At 41.2% G+C, this 18,250-nt stretch overlaps 1 protein-coding gene and 1 long non-coding RNA gene across 2 annotated transcripts in view; both read right to left on the bottom strand.

Annotated features, from left to right (window-relative positions):
* The window catches only part of LOC115406966 (uncharacterized), a 153,982-nt gene that overhangs the window by 117,866 nt on the left and 17,866 nt on the right, over positions 1 to 18,250 (bottom strand). The gene's annotated exons all lie outside the window — the stretch shown is intronic.
* Positions 5,554 to 17,470, bottom strand: kcnk5a (potassium channel, subfamily K, member 5a). Its single transcript, XM_030117259.1, has 5 exons — positions 16,991 to 17,470; positions 9,173 to 9,284; positions 8,898 to 9,064; positions 8,633 to 8,801; positions 5,554 to 8,512 (listed from the first exon to the last, which is right to left on the bottom strand). The coding sequence occupies exons 1-5, from the start codon at positions 17,174 to 17,176 to the stop codon at positions 7,548 to 7,550; spliced, it is 1,599 nt and encodes a 532-aa protein (XP_029973119.1). The 5' UTR covers positions 17,177 to 17,470; the 3' UTR covers positions 5,554 to 7,547.

The raw sequence follows: 18,250 nt of genomic DNA, 5'->3' as shown, positions 1-18,250 counted from the left end.
TTTCTCTGAGGAGTAAATGTCTCCTGATCTGTGACCCTGATCTAATTTCATTCCAAAAATTCCCCCGACCAAACCGAATCATCACTGCTGACGTTGTGGGGAAATGTGTGGACTCTAAGAACTGTGAAACCGGCAACACGAGACCCTCTGATCCTTCTCTACCTGTGGCTATTGCAGAACAGGCACGGGGGCACAAACAAACAAGAAACAAATATATGTACTGTTGCTCACTGTGGGATCACAAACAAGCCATATTCGCTGTGAATCAGCTCTTTGAGTCGCCTCACAGAGAGCAACTGAGAGAAAATTCCTATGCAATCTGTCCCCAGGCGTCTTTGTATCGCAGTGTTTTGATGATCAGAAGGATATTCAAATGTGTAAAGTCTTTTGATAGTGAAACCGAGCCCTGCACGCCTCCTCACCCACATGTCTACTGTGACTTTTGGACAATGCCGCTAATACATGTGTAATAAAAGCATGCAATAAAAATATTGACATAGTTGGCACGCACTGATTGATTTGTTTAAGTTCACAGATATGATAGGATTTGTTGTTAGCAACAAAGTCATTTTAACATATAAAAGTGAATTTGATACTAGCAGCTTGAAGGAAGACGGCAGTCTAACAAGGGTAAAGAATTGCTCAAAGTGATACGATCAAGCACAGATTTTGTAATTTCATGAGTGAATGCATTTTCTGCAGACCAAATTCCATATTTAAAGTCCTCAACAAGAAAGAAACATAAACAATAAAGGTACAATATTTGCCACACTGGTCTTTTGAGGCAATGAATGAATGAATGAATGAATGAATGAATGAATGTCTTTATTTCGAGCCAGACAAAACAAAAAAAAAAAAAGAAAGAAAGAAAAAGAACAAAAGGAAAAAACAAACTTCAACTTCGAGGAAACTAAAAACAGCAACAACGAAAGAAAGAAAAAACGATGAATGAATCAGCTCCAGCTCGAAAGGGAGCGGGCAGAGGACGAGCTTATTTAAACCCACCCCTTTTATTTCCTTCAAGACATATAACTGCTGCAATATGTATGACACACATTTCGGCAAATATTCTCCAATACATAAAAATAGTTGTAGAAAACAACATCGCCATCACCCCTGATTTCTATACAATTTTAAGATAGGAAGATTTTTTTTTAATACATTATGCAATGTATTAAAAATTTAAATATTAAATATAACTTTTTTTAAAAAACATAATGCAACGTCATTATTCAATGACATTGCATAAAACGTGAAGGGAATCAAAGATAGAAAACTTTATGACTTTCGGACAAGCAGTTATCCTGGATTGACATGAACAATCATTCACTTGAGTTTTGCATTTCAATTGACTCAAAGTTCATTGGTTACACAATCTTTGCGCCATCTTGGTCTCCTCCAACTTGAATAAGCATTGAGCTTCTTAGCTGCTGGAGGATTTTTCTTTAGCATTCGAAGATATTTCATTTAATGATTGTTTAAGCTTTCTGTCTGACTGATGAGGACTTTTCTCTGAAATCAACTGCCTGCTTTAATGAAAATGTAACTCATATGTGAATGATTAAGCAGTGCAAAGCTTCATCGGAGGTGCTTGACCCCTTTGCCAGGTCATCTGATGCACTGTTATCATGAAAATGATAAACCAAAGAATGGATCTGGGATGATAATACATGCTTTGTGTTGATCTGCTCTTTTTAAGAAAGGAGACATTTGAATTCACTGTGACTGTATTGGAATTACTGTTGGCGGGTCGAACGTTTAATCACATTTGCCTCTATGTCTGTTTCCTTGCTTTGATGAAAGCACAAAATGGACTGAAAACAAGAAGTCCAGTTCAGGATCCATAAACAACAGTTTTAGTGTCCTTTTAATTCATCTGTACTGTTTGGATGGACTGTTTGCTGAGACAGGAGCTCGAAGACGTTCAGAACGGCTGATTTCTGTCGCGTCTGGAATCCCACAGTAACAGGAGACGTCCTGGTTTCCACCCGGCTCAGCACATTTCGCACTGAGCCCACACTTTGGTCTGGTCCAGTGACCATCATCAGCAATCATCATGAGTTAACATTTAAATAAGGGTGAAAGTTCTCCGACGCCGCCCGTACCCGAGAAACACTGACGGGAGAAATGCTTCCATCGCAGATTCCACAATACCCCTAACATCATGGCATCGCTGACGTGAAAAAATGCAGCGTCAGTTCAATTACACAGTTTCACTGATCTACGAAAGTTTCTTGTTGACAGAAATGTGAAGAGAATACTTTCCTCCACCAGTGAGGTTTTTGGTTTTTCTTTTTGATGCTGTTGAAATCCTTCAAGCGGTGAAGCTCATTCTTAGTTTAACATTAACTGACTTATGTAGAGAACTTGGAACTGATAGTTCCTATTTAACAGTCTGCAGCAGGTACATGACAATAACACTTCGGCTTTGTTGTTGCTGTCAATTTGTCATCCCTTATCAACAAACAGAACTTGAAATAAAGAGCTTTAACAGGAGCTTATTATGCACATGAGATGTCCAGTAAACACTGCAACTGTTGCTCTGAAGCTAAAGTCTTACTGGAGGCAATTTTATTTCCCTGAAGTGGTGAAAGTGAGAGAAAAGAAAAGAACTTCTTTGTGTGCACAGCATTGATTAATGTTCACCATCGCTAAACACACGTTCTTATTTGAAAGTGCCCAGATTGATTTGATGTTTTTAGCTGGAGGGGACCATTCCCGTCTCCCAGTTCCTCATGAACACAACATCGTATCTTTAAGCATTTTGGAAAACAGTAACACTGTTGTTCCACCGGATTCACTCTGTTCATCAATATTCTGAAAAGTGGTGATCAGCGAGATATGTTTAACTGTTAGAAGCTTTGATCCAGGGACTGTATTTATCTGTAATATTTATACTTCCTGAGCCTCATTATTCATAAAAGAAAACTGGCTCTATTATACTTGTTTGAAGTTTGCATCTTCTCCCAACAAACGGAAAAACCTTCTGCTTTCCCAACGTCCTTCCAGAATACAACGACAGGCTTGTTGGGTCAGGTTGATTCTAAGCTGGGAATAAATGTGAGTCTGTCTGCTCAAGCTTCCCTCGACAATAATTTAAGCGAGTGAATAGAAGATGGACTAAAGATCAGGCTGCTTGGTGCTGCTCCTGATATTTTGGGAAAACCAAACTGAATGTTTTTGTTTTTAACGTGACAGTGCAAAATAAATAAAGAAATGAGTCTATCAATCAGTTAGCATGTTCATCGAGACAAATCAGCGTTTTATCGATGCAATGACTGCAGAGTCTGTGCAGTTTTACTGATTGTACAGATCTGACTCCAAAATTCTTTGCAAATACTGCCCACATGATCAGGAGGACGCCTTGTCAGCTGAGCAACTAAATAACTTGCTGATAAGCACCATTGAGATGGTTACTTTTCTGTTTACTTTTCACAAACTGCGCATTCTACAGAAACTGCTTTACTAAAAGTCTCTAGTGACATTTTGATGGCAGCCGACTCCGGACAGAACACAGTCCGGGTTCTATTGGATCTCTCCTCTGCCTTCGATACTGTAGAGCACACTGTCATGACAAACAGACTAAAAGACGTGTTTGGAATTAGTGGGCTTGTGTTGAAACGGTTCACTTCCTAACTCTGACAGAACTTTGACGATAAGGCTTTCCAGGCAGTGGCACCAAAACTTTGAAATTCCCTCAGACCGTCTCTATGCAGCACAGACTATTGACTCTTTTGAAAAACAGCTGAAGACATTTTTATACAGGAAGGCTTTTAGCTTATCACTTTAACTCACTTCTTACATTTCAGGGCAGTGTCTACATCCAATAAAATCTCCCATTTTCTGATGATAGCGCCGCTGCCATGCATTTTTCTTTTTCCAGTTGACCTTGAACTCTCCTTCAACCTTCGCTTCGGACAAACTGTAGTTCAGTTTTCTTCACTTTTTCCAGAAGGTTGCTGAGATAGTAGTATTGAACGTGATACATTTATGTTTCATTTTATTTTTCATGGCCTGGACCTTATAAATCAGACCATTCAACACAGATGGACACACTCCACTGTCTGCACTGACTAAAGACTTATTTCAAATTATTCAGTAATGTACACTTGATCACATACATACTAACCCTTTCCTTTTGTGAGACTGCTTGAGTTTAATTAAAAAACCAAATAATTTTAGAGTTCACTAAAAAACTGAATGAATACAGAGGTGATTTTTTCCGAGACAGCAACACAGAAATCTGTATACTGTGTGGTCAGCTGATCTGATGAGAAAGTTAAAAAAATAAAGTGTTGTTGTGTAAACAACTACAGGCTGTGACCAAAAGTAATGAAATTTGTGTTAAGTACATTATTCCTTTTTTTTTTTGTAACAATTTGTCCTGATGTGAAATCTTATAACATGATTATTTCAATAATAAATGGTGCCACCTTCGTCAGATGAGCAGCAGTATCTGTTTTTCCTTTCTCAATGCAAAAATATCAGTATGAGGTTCTGCAGCGTGAGGGAATCCCCCACCTCCACAGTTTGACACCAAACTCTCCTCTCAGTATTGACAGTACTTGTTCCCACAGAGTGGAACGCTGCTTCCGGAATTTGGGAGTAAAGCAGACAAAACAACCTGGTAATAGTCCTGACCTTAACCCCCGTGAACACGTGGGATCAGCACACATTGGCGTGATAATCGGAAACACGGTGCTGGTTGAAGAATGAGATCACGCAGCAGTGTTTGAGCAGGCAGGAGACCAAAAGGAAAAAAAAAAAAAGTTGAATCACCAACATCTTACAACATCAAACAAGAGCAAAGAAAAGCTGGTTAGTTTTGGCACAGAACATGTGGAAATTTTTTCAGGGGTGCAGATGACATACTTACTGCTTCTGCTCATCGCACAAATGCATGTTTCTTACAAATGTGGCAAATTAACAGGCTCATCTACCAAAACTCAAAACGCCACACTTTTTGTGCATGGTTTATATGAAGGCAAAAAAAGTGACTTAAACCCAAGTGTATTCAGAAGATGAGGATACAAATTATGTTGAGTCACATGTCAGTCAGTTCACAACAGTTTCAAGTGAAGAGATATTTTGGAGACCAGTTTACTGGTCTGAAAATGCTGCTTTTGGAAAACAGCTCAAAAGCTGGAACTCTTCAGAAATGCTCAGGCTCTGTACCGAGCAGACGGCAGAAGTGCTGCTACTCGAATGTGCATCACTGATGTTGCAAATACTTTTTTCCTCATGTGTGAGTAGATGGACGATAACATTTTCCTCCAGTGTCACGACTCCACGATCAGGTTCTACTGAGACTCTGTAGTTTTACAGCCGAGTCATCTGCAATGACAATCCAACTTCGATGTCTGTCCATACGAATGTCTTTATGCTCGTCATCATCAATATTTACAGCATATCGTTCCCTTCACGCTTGTGTGGTTTCATTACAAAAACAAACAGCACCAACCCATGGCCATGCATGCCAACTATATTGTGTTAAAATGGTTGAAAATTTGTACAGTTAAATGATCACAAAATGTCACCTTCTTCTTATTTAATGTTTATTTTACATGAAATATACAGTTTTGTTTGAAATTTCGATACAAAATTTTTTACAAACAATAATTTATTCATAAAAAAAACTAAAACTATACAATCAACTAAACTGGAGTTTTTACACAATGGAGCAACAATATAAGAGGAAAACAATGGTCCGAACCTGTCCAACCGGTTTCCGTGGTTAAAAATCCCGAGACATGCTTGAAATTCTGTCTGACACAAGTGCATAACAACGTTGCATTGACATCCAGGAAAAACCTGTGAAAATGGGACAGCTGTTCACATAAACAGCAGTGACAAACACCGCGGAGGAGGAAAACGATGGTCAATGATTACACCTTTACAGTGAGTCACAGCAAAGTACATTCAATTGGATGTTACATTGCACTACAAGTCCTTTGAGTTGCAGTGGATTTTAGGCCGTTCACGTGGCAGCAGTCATTTGTAAGGCAGAACAATGGAGCAGAATGTGCGTTTGGTTTTTGTCACATAAGAAAAAAAAAAAAGCCTTGCAACTATTGTACTTCACGGCATTTAGCAAGAATGAGACGGCAAGTTTTATGATTTCCATTCAAAGTAACACTGTTTCAAGTTTTTGTGTGCAAGTGTGCAAAAGGCAGAGGGGTTTGCAGCATACTCCAGGACCCTCTCAAAAACTGAAAAGCATTGCACCTTGGGAGGCTGTAGTCGTGCGTTGGTGTGAAACAAAACACAGCAACCCAGAAACCAATACTGCTGACTCCGAGTCGTGACTACGACGTACGTCAGAGTATCGATTGGCAACAATTTCACCTTCAATGCTTGTCGTAAGTGGTACAGTCAGTCACGCTGGCGTAAGCCCACCCACCCCTAACTCTAAGGCAAACATGGGTAGCAAGGCCGTGTCCTCAGCAGGGCAGTGTGTGGCTACTGATGGGCGTCCAGCCAATATTTACACAGCAAATACTATCAAGTGAGAGGGTGCTAAAGACACAGAAGGTAAGACTGGCGCTGCTGTGAACGGTGGCTTTCTTAGTAAAGCACCAAAATGCACCGACGCGTTCGACAACTGGTGTGCCGGGCAGAGTCAAATCAACCGAGACAAAATGTGTTTGAAATGCTTGATGTAGTCTGAGAGCTGTCGGCATGTCACAGTACTGACAGAGACCGCTGAAAGGCACAGTCGTGTACAGATTAACGTGAAAGTCTGGCTGCATCGAGCCCTTACTTATGTTTACCGTCTGTTGGTTCGAGGACGTTGGATATGCATCACTAATCTCTCCTGCAGTCACAGTTCTGGTAAGAGTCAAAACAAAGCCAATCTCGCACAGGAGTTTTCAAGGACTTCACAGGATGAAACAACTGAAATACCAAAAGAAAAAAAGTCATTGGCCCTTAACCCTGTTCATTTCTTTAAGGTAAGAGATTGGCTCAGGTTTTAAAAGGACAATCCGCACGGGAACAAACTCCGGTTTGGTCCTCAATTGATGGCATTGTGTGCATTGGGAAACACATAAGCCCATGTAGCTTGGATTACAGCTACGATGTCCTTCATTTAAATAAATATAAAATCACCAATATGGTGAAAAAAAAGAAGAGATAAAACTCAATGAAATCCAACAAGATTCCATATAGAAATTCTTATAAACAGAAACAAAAATCACTTACAGTGAATCGATCTTTTCCTCCATTTTACAATATGTTTTCAAACTGTATAAAAAATACATAAATAGAGCAGATGTTAAATACTCATATATTGCTTTTGCAGTACGGTCGGTGAGAGTTCACAGGAAACTCGACTCCTTAAGTCAGTCAAAGCACTGGAGATTTTGAACAGAAAATAAATTTTGAAATTTGATCTAGGCTTTGCAGTCTTATTTGTCAGACCCTCAAAGTGCAATGGGATAATCATGATATCCTTCCACATGGTTCACATTAGGTATACTTCCATGCCAGGAAAGTCAGCAGCTGAGGATCTGGTTGATGCGCCGACTTCACATTAAACAACACAACGCTCAGGATTCTGTGTTGTCTTCCTTGGCATACTCCTCCACAAGTTTCTCATAGGAGTGGCTGTGTTCTGAATCGTCACTAGTGAAAACGGACCCTTCGGATTCTGAACCCTGCTCCTCCTTGGAGTTTGTTTCAATATTTTCATCACACGTGGTGATCGACAACTTCGCCTTGGAATCGTCGTCGTCGTCGTCATCATCATCATCGCCTTCATCGAGATCTTCCAAGTTATTGCCCAGAAAGTTTTCCTCATCGATGAAAGTAATGTTGGCGTTTGGGAATGTCAGAGAATGGTACTCCTTTGAGTCCCACGGCCTCCGGCCACCTGTTCCGCAGTCCCCGACTCCTTGGCTCTCAAGGTCGATGTCTTTATCAAGTTGGTTCTCAAACATTGGTTCCTGGCCAAGGTCCAGGTCGCCCTCGACTTGGTCATCCGTTAGCAGTAAACCGTTGTCTGTGCCCAGGAGGTAGTTCTTGGACTTTGAAAAGGCAACAGTGACGCGATCACTGAAACTATAGCGTCTCTTTTGGCGTGGTGAGCGGTCCAAGCTGAGGATGGTGTGGCCGTTAAACACAGTAGTGTCACTGCAACTCTTTGACCGATTGATGTCTTTGGATTTATTGGCAGCTTTTCCAACACTTCCATTGGCTCTATTAAGTTTCTTTGAGCCGATCTGCTTTATTAAGTCATTGTAGCCTTCCTGCTTCTTGGACAAGAAGCTGAAAATGTTGACGTCATTGGGAGTGGGTGGCAAACGAAGGGAAGCTTTGTTAGACTCTTTGTAGTGGCGGAGCTCGTCCAGGGAGAGCTTCCGTAGCTTTCGGCGTTTCTTCAGTGCTTTGTGGGCTTCAATCACCATTCGCACTTTCCAGTTGAAGAACAAAGAAAGCCAAGCCAGCCCCAAGTAAATCCACACTTCCACAAAGTAACGATACAGAGTTGGATACTCTTTATTTGGCTCCACACCTACAAAGACAAATGATACCGTAAGTAATTTGATACAAATAAGGTAGAAATCAAGTAGGAAATTTTATTTCTGGCTTAAAAACAAGTTATTAAGTGTGAAGAAATAGAAATGAAGCTCACCTGCCACCAAGTCCCCAAAACCAATCGTAGTCAACGTGACAAAGGAGAAGTATAAGCCTTCTATGTACGACCAACCCTCCTGGGACATGAACACAAAGGGTGGAAGGACTAAATGGACCAGCACACCCCAGAGGAGAAATATCGCTGTGCAGGTGAACTGAGCTTTTCGCTAGAAAGAAAGAAAAAAAAAATCCATTAGTTGACTTGAACAATAGATGCAGGTGACTTTCTCAGAAACTGGGGACAAGGGAGAATATCAGCTTACCAGTGAAAATCCTTTTTTGGTTAAATACTGGCCCAGGTGCTTGGCTCTGCCACCAAAGAACTTGCCCAGCTCGCTGATCCAGGTAAGACATAAAGGCACCCCAAACAGCCCATAGAAAATGCAGAATACACGGCCAGGTGATGTTTTGGGGGCAATGTTCCCATAGCCTGTTGAGATAAAAACGTAACACACCATGACGCGTCAAAAAACCAAAGCCCTTTGAACTCATGGTGGAGGTTTTATTGCATGCATTGTGCTGATTCAAAAGCACCTACCAATAGTAGTGATAACTGTAGCAGCAAAGATAACAGCATTGGGCCAGTTCCAGTTGTTAAATGTCTTGTTGCCAGTTATAGTGACTCCCTGGCCTGCAGCATCCGACACCACCTGAGGAAGAAGAAAATCATCAAAACTGCATCTTAAAAGTCTCGAATTAGCAATCTTAAGAGTTCTGTGAGCGCCATCATTTAGAAAAGAACGAGAAAGCAGTACCCAGAACAAACGTCGGAGAGGTTTCACAAGTGCAAGCTCCACTTTTTCCCACCACATCCTTCCTGCGATACCTTGATGGTATCTCCAGAAGTACTGATGAGCTGAAATGATGTTCGGCACCCTTGAGATATGATTCTAACCTGAGGGCCTTACGGTTGAAGCTACTGCTTACTTTAGTAAAAGAAACAGGAAGACTATGTCCCCAAACAACTATTTCATCATCAAATTATTATGTAACACGGATTCTTTTTCTTTTTGCAGGATTAAAAGTTACATTAGAAAAAAAGAAACAATCTGATTAATGAAGGTGGAGAAAAACCAACAAATATCTAGTCTGTAGTAGTCAAAGAAAAAATTAAATTCCCTTCCTTGGGAATTCCCAAATCCTCAACCATGTGTCTTGGGACAATACGCAAGCCCACACACTCTTACTTCCCAGCAGGCTGTGACATGGAGGAAAAGTGCAGGCGTTCACAAAATTCACATAAGCCCAAAAGTACTGGAAGATGCTTGGTTCTTTAATAATAATAGGTCTATGACAGTTGTGCCCTGTAATTACCAGAGCAAAGGATAGCCAATCCTTTGTCTTCTAAACTAACAGTTTCTCAATTGGACTGCTGGGTTTCAAGAAGACATCAGTGAAGACCGACTTTGTGTTCAATCTATGCCTAGAAATTAAAGAGGGAGAAACCTCACTTGTTTACCGTTTGCTTGCGCAGTATTGCCAGCCGCCTTGACGTCCCTGAGCATCGGTAATGACTGGTTACAACAACAGTATAAGCAAGGGGTGAACTACTTATTAACCAGGTTGATGGAAAATATTATTTTCAGTATCCTGATTAAAGAAACTTTTGACTTCATGCAGCTGCCTGTACGTGATGACCAGCTGGAGCACATAAAACAGGGGTGCCAACGTGTGCCCCGCGGGAAGGTATTGCAGTGTAAATTACTGTGCTGTTTTTTTTGTGAGAATAGTCAAAATATCACAACACTGAGACCTGAGGTAAGACCTCCAGCAGCTGCAACAAAAGAAAAAGCACGGAAATGGGACCAGCCAATTGGAATTGTACTTCTTGTTCTTTAAAGGTTTCAACTTATTCAGGTGATGTTAGAAAGTATTTACCCAAATTACAGAGAACCGAGTTATAGTTTATAATCAATGCTGTGACTCAATCTTTTCTCTTTTCTTCGCAATAATGATTGTTGCAAAAAAAATTTCTACTGAAGTTGTACATAAAATAAAATTATAATAACTGCGGCTGTAAACCTCAAGAGCCTCAAAAACTGTTTGGTCAAACAGTGATCCACCTGAAAACTGAAAATGTTCAGCTTTATTTATCGTTAAACACCGTAGATGGAATGTCTAAACTGTATGTGCGTGAAGCATTGATTGACCTTAAGATGTTCGTCCTTTCGTACCAACAGTCAAAACACTACTTCTAACTGGGTGAGACGCCACAGCAGGCTGGCTCAAACTTCCTTCGGTAACTAATGGAAAGTGATATGGTGTTTATAGTAACGCAGCTGCACTACATTCACATAATCAAAGCACATATTTCGTACTTAAAACTACAAAACAATGACTGATTTGTGGATTCCTCTGATGTGACCAGTATGAAGGTTTTTTTCCGACCAGTTTGAGGTGTTTGAGGTCTGTTTACTCTGTAAAAAAAACAGATGTTTTATGTTGGTGCGTCATGTCTGTGGTCTGCACGTGTTCGTCTCTTCGTCTTGTTTCGACCCAAATAAGGTTGATTTGAACATGTTTGCAGTCCTTCTGGCTGATAAAAATGTGAAATATGACACATGTAAAACTGCTGATTCAAAAGGAATGCAATGAGGGCACGGTAAATCAAGAGAGTGAGAACCATGGCCTCAGGCGTATGTCAGTCAAACACATGATGTGACCTATATAAAGAAGGCAGAAGGTTGCAACAAGTTAATGTATATCTTTCATGTCTTGCTTCTACGCTGACCGTGAAGAGACCACAGAGAAGATGGTGTCTTGAGAAGTGATCAAACAGGCTCAGCAATGCCAAACATTCTCAAGAGGTCAATAGGTCAGCTGCTGGTCAACTTATGGCGACCTCAGGTCACAAACCATGATGAGAACAAGGAAGAAAACGGCACACACTGGGGAAGGACGACAGACTTTGAACCAGAACTAACTCAGGAAGAAGCAGTTAAAAGTGTAAAGCTACCAACATGGATATACTCCAAACCTGGGCATAATACAGAAGGTCGGTCACTTCTGACCCTGGTTATTCCAGACCGGTCCACAAAATAAGCAAGTATGAAGGAAAAAGAAAACAATGAGAGGGATTGCAAACAGCACCACTGATTTTCATAGGCATCATTTTTTTTCCGCTTTGCCCCTCATTTTGTTCAAGAACCAAAAAAACTATTACCCCTGAAAAAAAAAAAAAGATTGCGCAATGTTGCATTTTTAAGAAGACGTGGACATCTGAGTATAACTCAAATCTAAAGCAAAGCAAGTTTCCTAGTGTGTGAAAAATGGATCAGACTGCAGTTTATCAAAACCATGTAAAATCCAGATTTTTTTTTCCCATAAAAGACTGAAAGCGGTCGTGAACTTTGAAAATTAAATGCACAACCTTGACCTGCTTTGGGAAGAGTTGGTAAATCCTTGCACGAGATTAAAAAAAAAAACTTGTTCTCCTTATCTAACAGTTAGTTCTGGCAAACAATCCAAAAAATGAAGGAAAGCCAAACAATGTCGTGCATGGAGAGTAAAATAGTGAGGAAATCTATAAGACATCTGTTTAACATAAATACAAAAGACGCTCTCAGGACACTGGTACGCTGCATTAATGGCACTCATGGAGACACTTTTCATTGACCGTCCATTCACAACTAAACCTTTTGAAACCGTGCAAATACAAATCAGTCAGAGACAGCAGATTAATATTATATTTTAAAACACATGTTGAGGTCCAAAACGTCCTCAGACCATGATCCACAGATTATATCCAACTAGGGAAACCATAGTCAAGTGTGTTCTTGGTTCAGCATTAAGCAGTCTCTTCACATCTGTCCCAATAACACAGATACTGGTCTTTGCCCCACTTCAACTTCAGAGGCTTCCTTCAGTTTTGTGGAAATGAAAATATTGAAAAAACCCAGCAGGCGGCAGGTTCAGTTGTGTCTGCTGCTGCGACACTCTGATAGTTGGAGGAACAGTAAAAAAACAGTCGCAATCTAACTGTTATCAGAAAAACTGGCAGCTGAGAACAGCAAGTCGGCCCCCCTCTTGTATATTTCCACCTCCAGCTCGAAGAAGGAGCAGCTGCTCGTGGAGAAGGAGCAACTGAGTAACAAACAGTGAAGAGCTGGATCGTCCAAGTTATTATGAATTGATTTCTAATATATAGCTGGGCATGGATGATGATAAAAAAAAGAAACCTAATCAAAAATCGAGAGGGATGAAATAGTCAAAATGTCAAAATAATGAAAATGTGTAAATGAGAAATGAGAAATGATGAAGGGCAACTAAATTGGATGTGGTTTGTTACAAGAGTAGTAATTCGATTACTTTCTTGAAATTTTTTTTTCTAGACATTTTACTTCTATCTTGCACACCTTAACTTTGCTCTCAACATTATGAAACATCTGTGTTATTTGCTGCTGACACCCAAACTTTCTCTTGCAAGTTATAATGGAGAAACTTATGTTGATTAAGACAAACTTCAGCCCGTTTCTGGATTTGATCAATACATAAAAGGATCTAGCCATTAAACTGCAAGCTTTAAAGTGAAAGGACTTTTACATCTGTTAGCAGATTTGGTGGCTTTAAACTGGGCTGTTAACATTGCCGACTTTACTCTTCTTTATTCTCTTTTTTCTTTGTACGTCGATTACCACTGAAATAAATTAGACTCGGATGAGACCTAGCTTGGCGCAGGTTTATAACGTTCAGTAGTTGCAAGTATAAACAAATGTTCACTTTGTACGGCTTGTGCGGTACTGTGCATGCAGTCGTCTTGGTAAGCTATTAAATCTAATTAATATCTCTAATGGCTGACGCTGAAATGCACGGTTACCGAGCATGACTTCAAAAACAAGGAAGTAAGAGCATGACCAAAGGAGTGACCGTCTCCACTGCGCCCCAGGCGCCCAAAAACAGTGTGCTTCTTCATCCTGGCCACGAGCAACGCTCTGCCCGAAGCATGTGACAGCAGTGTGCTGAGGAGGCTTTGCAAACGTGATCTTCAAGTCATGTGTGGCAGCGACGGCTGCAGGCACACGAAACAGTCCACCAACTTCGGGTCGCGCCACCGAAGCGAAGCCAAGGACACCAGTCTTCACGGTGCGCAGCACAAGTCTGAAAGTCAAGCTAGAAGTTTAATTTGAACATTTTTGCAACTCCTCTCATCAGCAATTATTCAGATTGATGAGTTTTAGTAATTTAACACCAGCCTCTCCGCCTTGCTGGCTATTAATGCAAAACCTGAATGAGAGGAAAAACATCTCTAACAAACAGAAGTCAATTTGTTAAAAACATGCATTTACAGCCTCACAAAGCCTGAACTTGAAAAGTGTTTATCACTGCCTCCCATCTTTGAGAACTGTGAAGCTGAAAATTTAGAAAAGCACAGTAGCTCTCTGTTACGATATACAATCTAGAACGCTGAGAAAATGAACGATTCTGCAGAGCTAAGAACGGTGAAACAACACAGGTATCTACTGCTGAGCCTAACACGCTCTCCTCCTGTTCCTCTCCACAGTAATTCACACACCAAGCAGGACACTCACTGCGTTGTTTCATTATTTGCAGAAGAGATAATGTTCAAACCAACCCCCCCCCATTGACGTTTTACGACAGCTTTTCAAGAGCCAACATCGATGGGCCATAAAACCAATCTGCAAACTGTGACCACTTCAAGGGCCCTACAGTTAATAGTGAACTCCTTGTTAATAAAACAGAGAAGACGGACTTTTACAAGTGTGTCGCCCCCTCTTGTTAGCCGGCTTATATACCGTATTTCTTTTAATTGTTTACAAGCTGAGCAAAGTTTCCGTAATGGAAATCTAATAGAATCTGCGCTGCAAGCACAAACAGGGGAGATAAAGGCAACTCGAGAGTGTTTTAATGGACTGGCTCTAACGGCTTTGCAGCAGGTGTTGTGGAGAGGGGAAAAAAAAAAAAAAAAAAAAAGAATTCCAAGTTGATCCTAACTGGGCAACACAGCGGAGAGTGTTGGAAAGGGTTAAGACGTCCAACAGGCAACTGAATATGATCCTTGGGAACAGCTTTAAAACCCCACAGATGGCGTTATGTTGTCTTTGTCCCCAAGAGAGAACATATGAGCACCTGGGAGTTTCAATTTCAGTAGAGTGGCCTCAAAGAGTCCAAATTAAAGAAACACACACACACTCCTCTCTGAGTTGCTTCACTGTTGCAACTTGCCAGAGGGTAAAATTTCCAAAACATCATAACTGTAGTATTTCTAGACAACATTTACAATCACGTTCTGGCCGTTGCTGGGATTCGGCTGCTGCAATATGTACCACGGATGAGGTGGGGGTGGGTGGATGTCCATGGGCATATCCCTTTTCGTCCCCCCAAACACAAAAGGGAGAAGCAGAAGGAAGCAGAAGGGGGTGGGGGTCGGGGGATAATAAATCTCCCTAATACTGGGCCCAAAAAGGGGGCACAGGTCCAGACATGTTCCTGGTCATGCTTGCAAGTGGAAAATGTAAAAGAAAAACAAAAACTAAGTTGCAGTAATGCCTAATGTGTTGTCCTGCAGCAGATTCCCACCGAGTGTTTCCCCGCATTTCTAATTCTCCAAATGCATCTTGATCACATCTTGTTGTCCTGCACTATCAAGTGGATTTCATTTTTTTTTTATTTTTATCAAGACTATACAAAAACACCACTATGTCAAAGAGCAAACACCTGTAAACCGGGGAGTGTTGGCGCAAAAACCCAGAGAGGTCAGTGGCACCGGTCTTTATTACGGGTTAAGGAGTTGCCACTGTGACAAAAAAAAAAAAAAAAAAAAAGCCCGTGGAACACGGTGTACTGCGCAGTGCAAGTGCTGAGGTGACAGATTTAGTTAGGCCCTCCTTGCTCAAGCTATCACAACTATTCACCCCAGACAGACAGACAGACGCACCAGTTTACAACGAAAGGCTGAAAGTGACAGGCTATAAAATATGTAATTATCACTGTGAAACTTGAGGTCAGTGAACTGCACCTGAAAGATGGTATCATGTAGAAATAAATGTGGATGGTGCAAGCCCAGAGTGCATTATGTAGACCAATTCATTTGAATTAAGTGGTTTGGGCCGGAAAAATGAAGGCATAAATGATAAATAATGAAATCACCAAACATTAAGATTATTTTTATCAACAAATAAGTGAAATTCCAACATTATTTTTAACAAAAGCTTCTGGTGCAGAATACAGCTCATTCATTTGTGGCTCATATTTCTGCATCAAACTACAATAAATGACTCAACTTTCTGCTTTGTTTGGCTGTAAAAATCTGCTTCACACACAGCCTCTCCTCCCGTGTTTCTCTTTAGAGTAATGTTGACAAACATCAGTCACTTCTCTTGGTTTCTTTAGTCTTTGACCATGTTTTCACTAAGTCTCTGATGTTACATCAGCTACTCTTTGCGCACCCCCTGCAGACACATTGGGAAAACAGGAAAGTGAAAGTCAATGTTTTCTTTGGAAATTTTACACTTGGCATGGCCATCCCGGGCCTGGGTTGGTTTTGGGCATGCGGGCCACATATTGGACACGTCTTGATTCAAAAGTTTGCACCAGTGAAGTGGGCTACAGGAAGGAGGGTGATCCTTGAAGATTAAGTATGGACTGAGAAGATCTCATTCCTCAGCAGTTAGTGAAAGCATACAAAGCAGCTGGAGATCTTTAGGACCTAATGTGTCACCACCTCAACTATTTATTAGTGCATCAACAATCTTCTCATGCACGGACCTTAAGACTTGTTGCTTCAGTGAAGCATGTATGGAACTTCATTTAAAGATGAAGAAAGTGCAGCAAAATATTAACCATCTGTCAGAAGAGTGACCATATGGGGCAACACTGTTGTTTCTGTTAATGACATTAAAGAAATGAAAGTATGGTTTTACTTGGAAAGGGAAGCAGTTTATGCATGATTTTGAGAATTGGTCAAAATTATGAAGATTAATTTTTGCATCATTGCGTTTTGCCCCCTGTGACTCCATATGTGATTATCTGCTCTATGCACATAAAAGGAGTGATGATACATAAACTTCCACAATGTCAAGTTGGGGCTACTTCAATTTCAACAAATAACAAATTAAATTCTATCATGCAGAAAAAAAAGTATTGCAAAACTTTGCAAAGATCTTCTAGTAGGTAAAGGCCATAAGACAGGAAATATGCATTCTTATTATCTTATACAATTACCAATTTGCATTGTCCATTTACCAAGTATATGAATGACTTTTGTTGAAACAAACCGGATTCACTTGAACCCTCCTACTGACGCCTGCTGCAGGTAAGCAGGAGTTGTAACCAGTAAAGCACAAGGAAATTCAAGAAGAGGGGGAAGAAAAAAAAGCATGTGTGAATGTGTACATACCTCTAATATTCTTTCCAAATCATGTTTCGACAGACAGGGATAGTCCGCAAGTATTTTATCCTTCCGAGCTCGGTACTGATTTGCAGCAAGCTTCCAATTGGGCTCCTCCAGGACTTGAAAAATTGCTGCCCCAATGGACAGGTAAAAAATAATAGCAGAGGTCAACAAGGGGCCTTTATCTACCATACTTATGTAAAGTGACTTAACTTAGAGAGCGCGGGACAGGAGGGAGTAAAAAAAAAAAAAAAAAAAAAACAGGGGAGAGAGAGGAGGAGGGGGGCAGATAACAACAATACGCGGAGTTACGCCTGGCTCATTCTCGGTAAATTCACCAAAACGTTGCTCCTGCGTGCGCGCGAGGGCTGAGAAAAGTGAAGAGAGCGCGAGGCGGCTGGCAGCATCGGGCTCGCGACATAACACCTGGTTCAAAGTACCGCTGAAAGCAGGAGCGGGCGCGCGGACCGGAGCTGAGAGCGTCTCTCCACGTGTGCAGCCGAACGAGCTGCTCAAGTACTGAGCGGAGAGGTGGGAGTGGAGGGGAGCGGAGCGGAGAGCAGAGCCCGGACCCGCCCAGAAAGGCGCTCTGCTCCTCCGCCGCTCATACTTTCTCTTCCCGCCCTCCTCTTTTATCTTTAATCCAAACTCTGTGGGGCAGGTGCACAACTGCCCCACAGAGTGTTTTCCTCCCTCAGGATACAGACCAAAGCCAAATATTAATATAGTCTTGTTAAAGTTGTATTGACTTGTGGATTCAAAATTTCCCCCAAGGTTTGTGTAATGGTGTTTATCCATCTATTGGTTGTTCATTTATTCAGCGGTGCTTGAAGCCAAATGCTCCAACTGTGCATAAATGGGGTTAAACAAGTTTTCTGAAATGCTGCTACTGCTCATGGGCACCACGGCTGTAGTAAATAATTCTTTTACAAGTGTGATGAGAAAGAGAATAAGAGCAATCCCAGTCCATATCCTCCTGGCACTCAGTTTTAGTCACCTTTAATAGCAGTCCAACTTAGTAGTCTGTCTGTCCATGCCAATGTTGTACTCATCATTAATGCCCAGCCATCTATTTTCTGCCGCTTGGTCCTTTTCAGGGTCGCGAGTGGCTGGAGCTAATCCAAGCTGCTTTGGGCGAGGGCGGGGTACACCCTTGACAGGCTGCCAGTCTGTCGCAGGGCTAACACATAGAGTCATACAACCATTCACACTCACATTCACACCTAGGGGCAATTTAGAGTGACCAATTAACCTGACATGCATGTT

Source organism: Salarias fasciatus, chromosome 19, assembly GCF_902148845.1.
Source record: "Salarias fasciatus chromosome 19, fSalaFa1.1, whole genome shotgun sequence".
Lineage (NCBI taxonomy): Eukaryota > Metazoa > Chordata > Actinopteri > Blenniiformes > Blenniidae > Salarias > Salarias fasciatus.
Note: the sequence above shows the minus strand (reverse complement) of the source record. Positions and strands in the feature narration are given on the sequence as shown.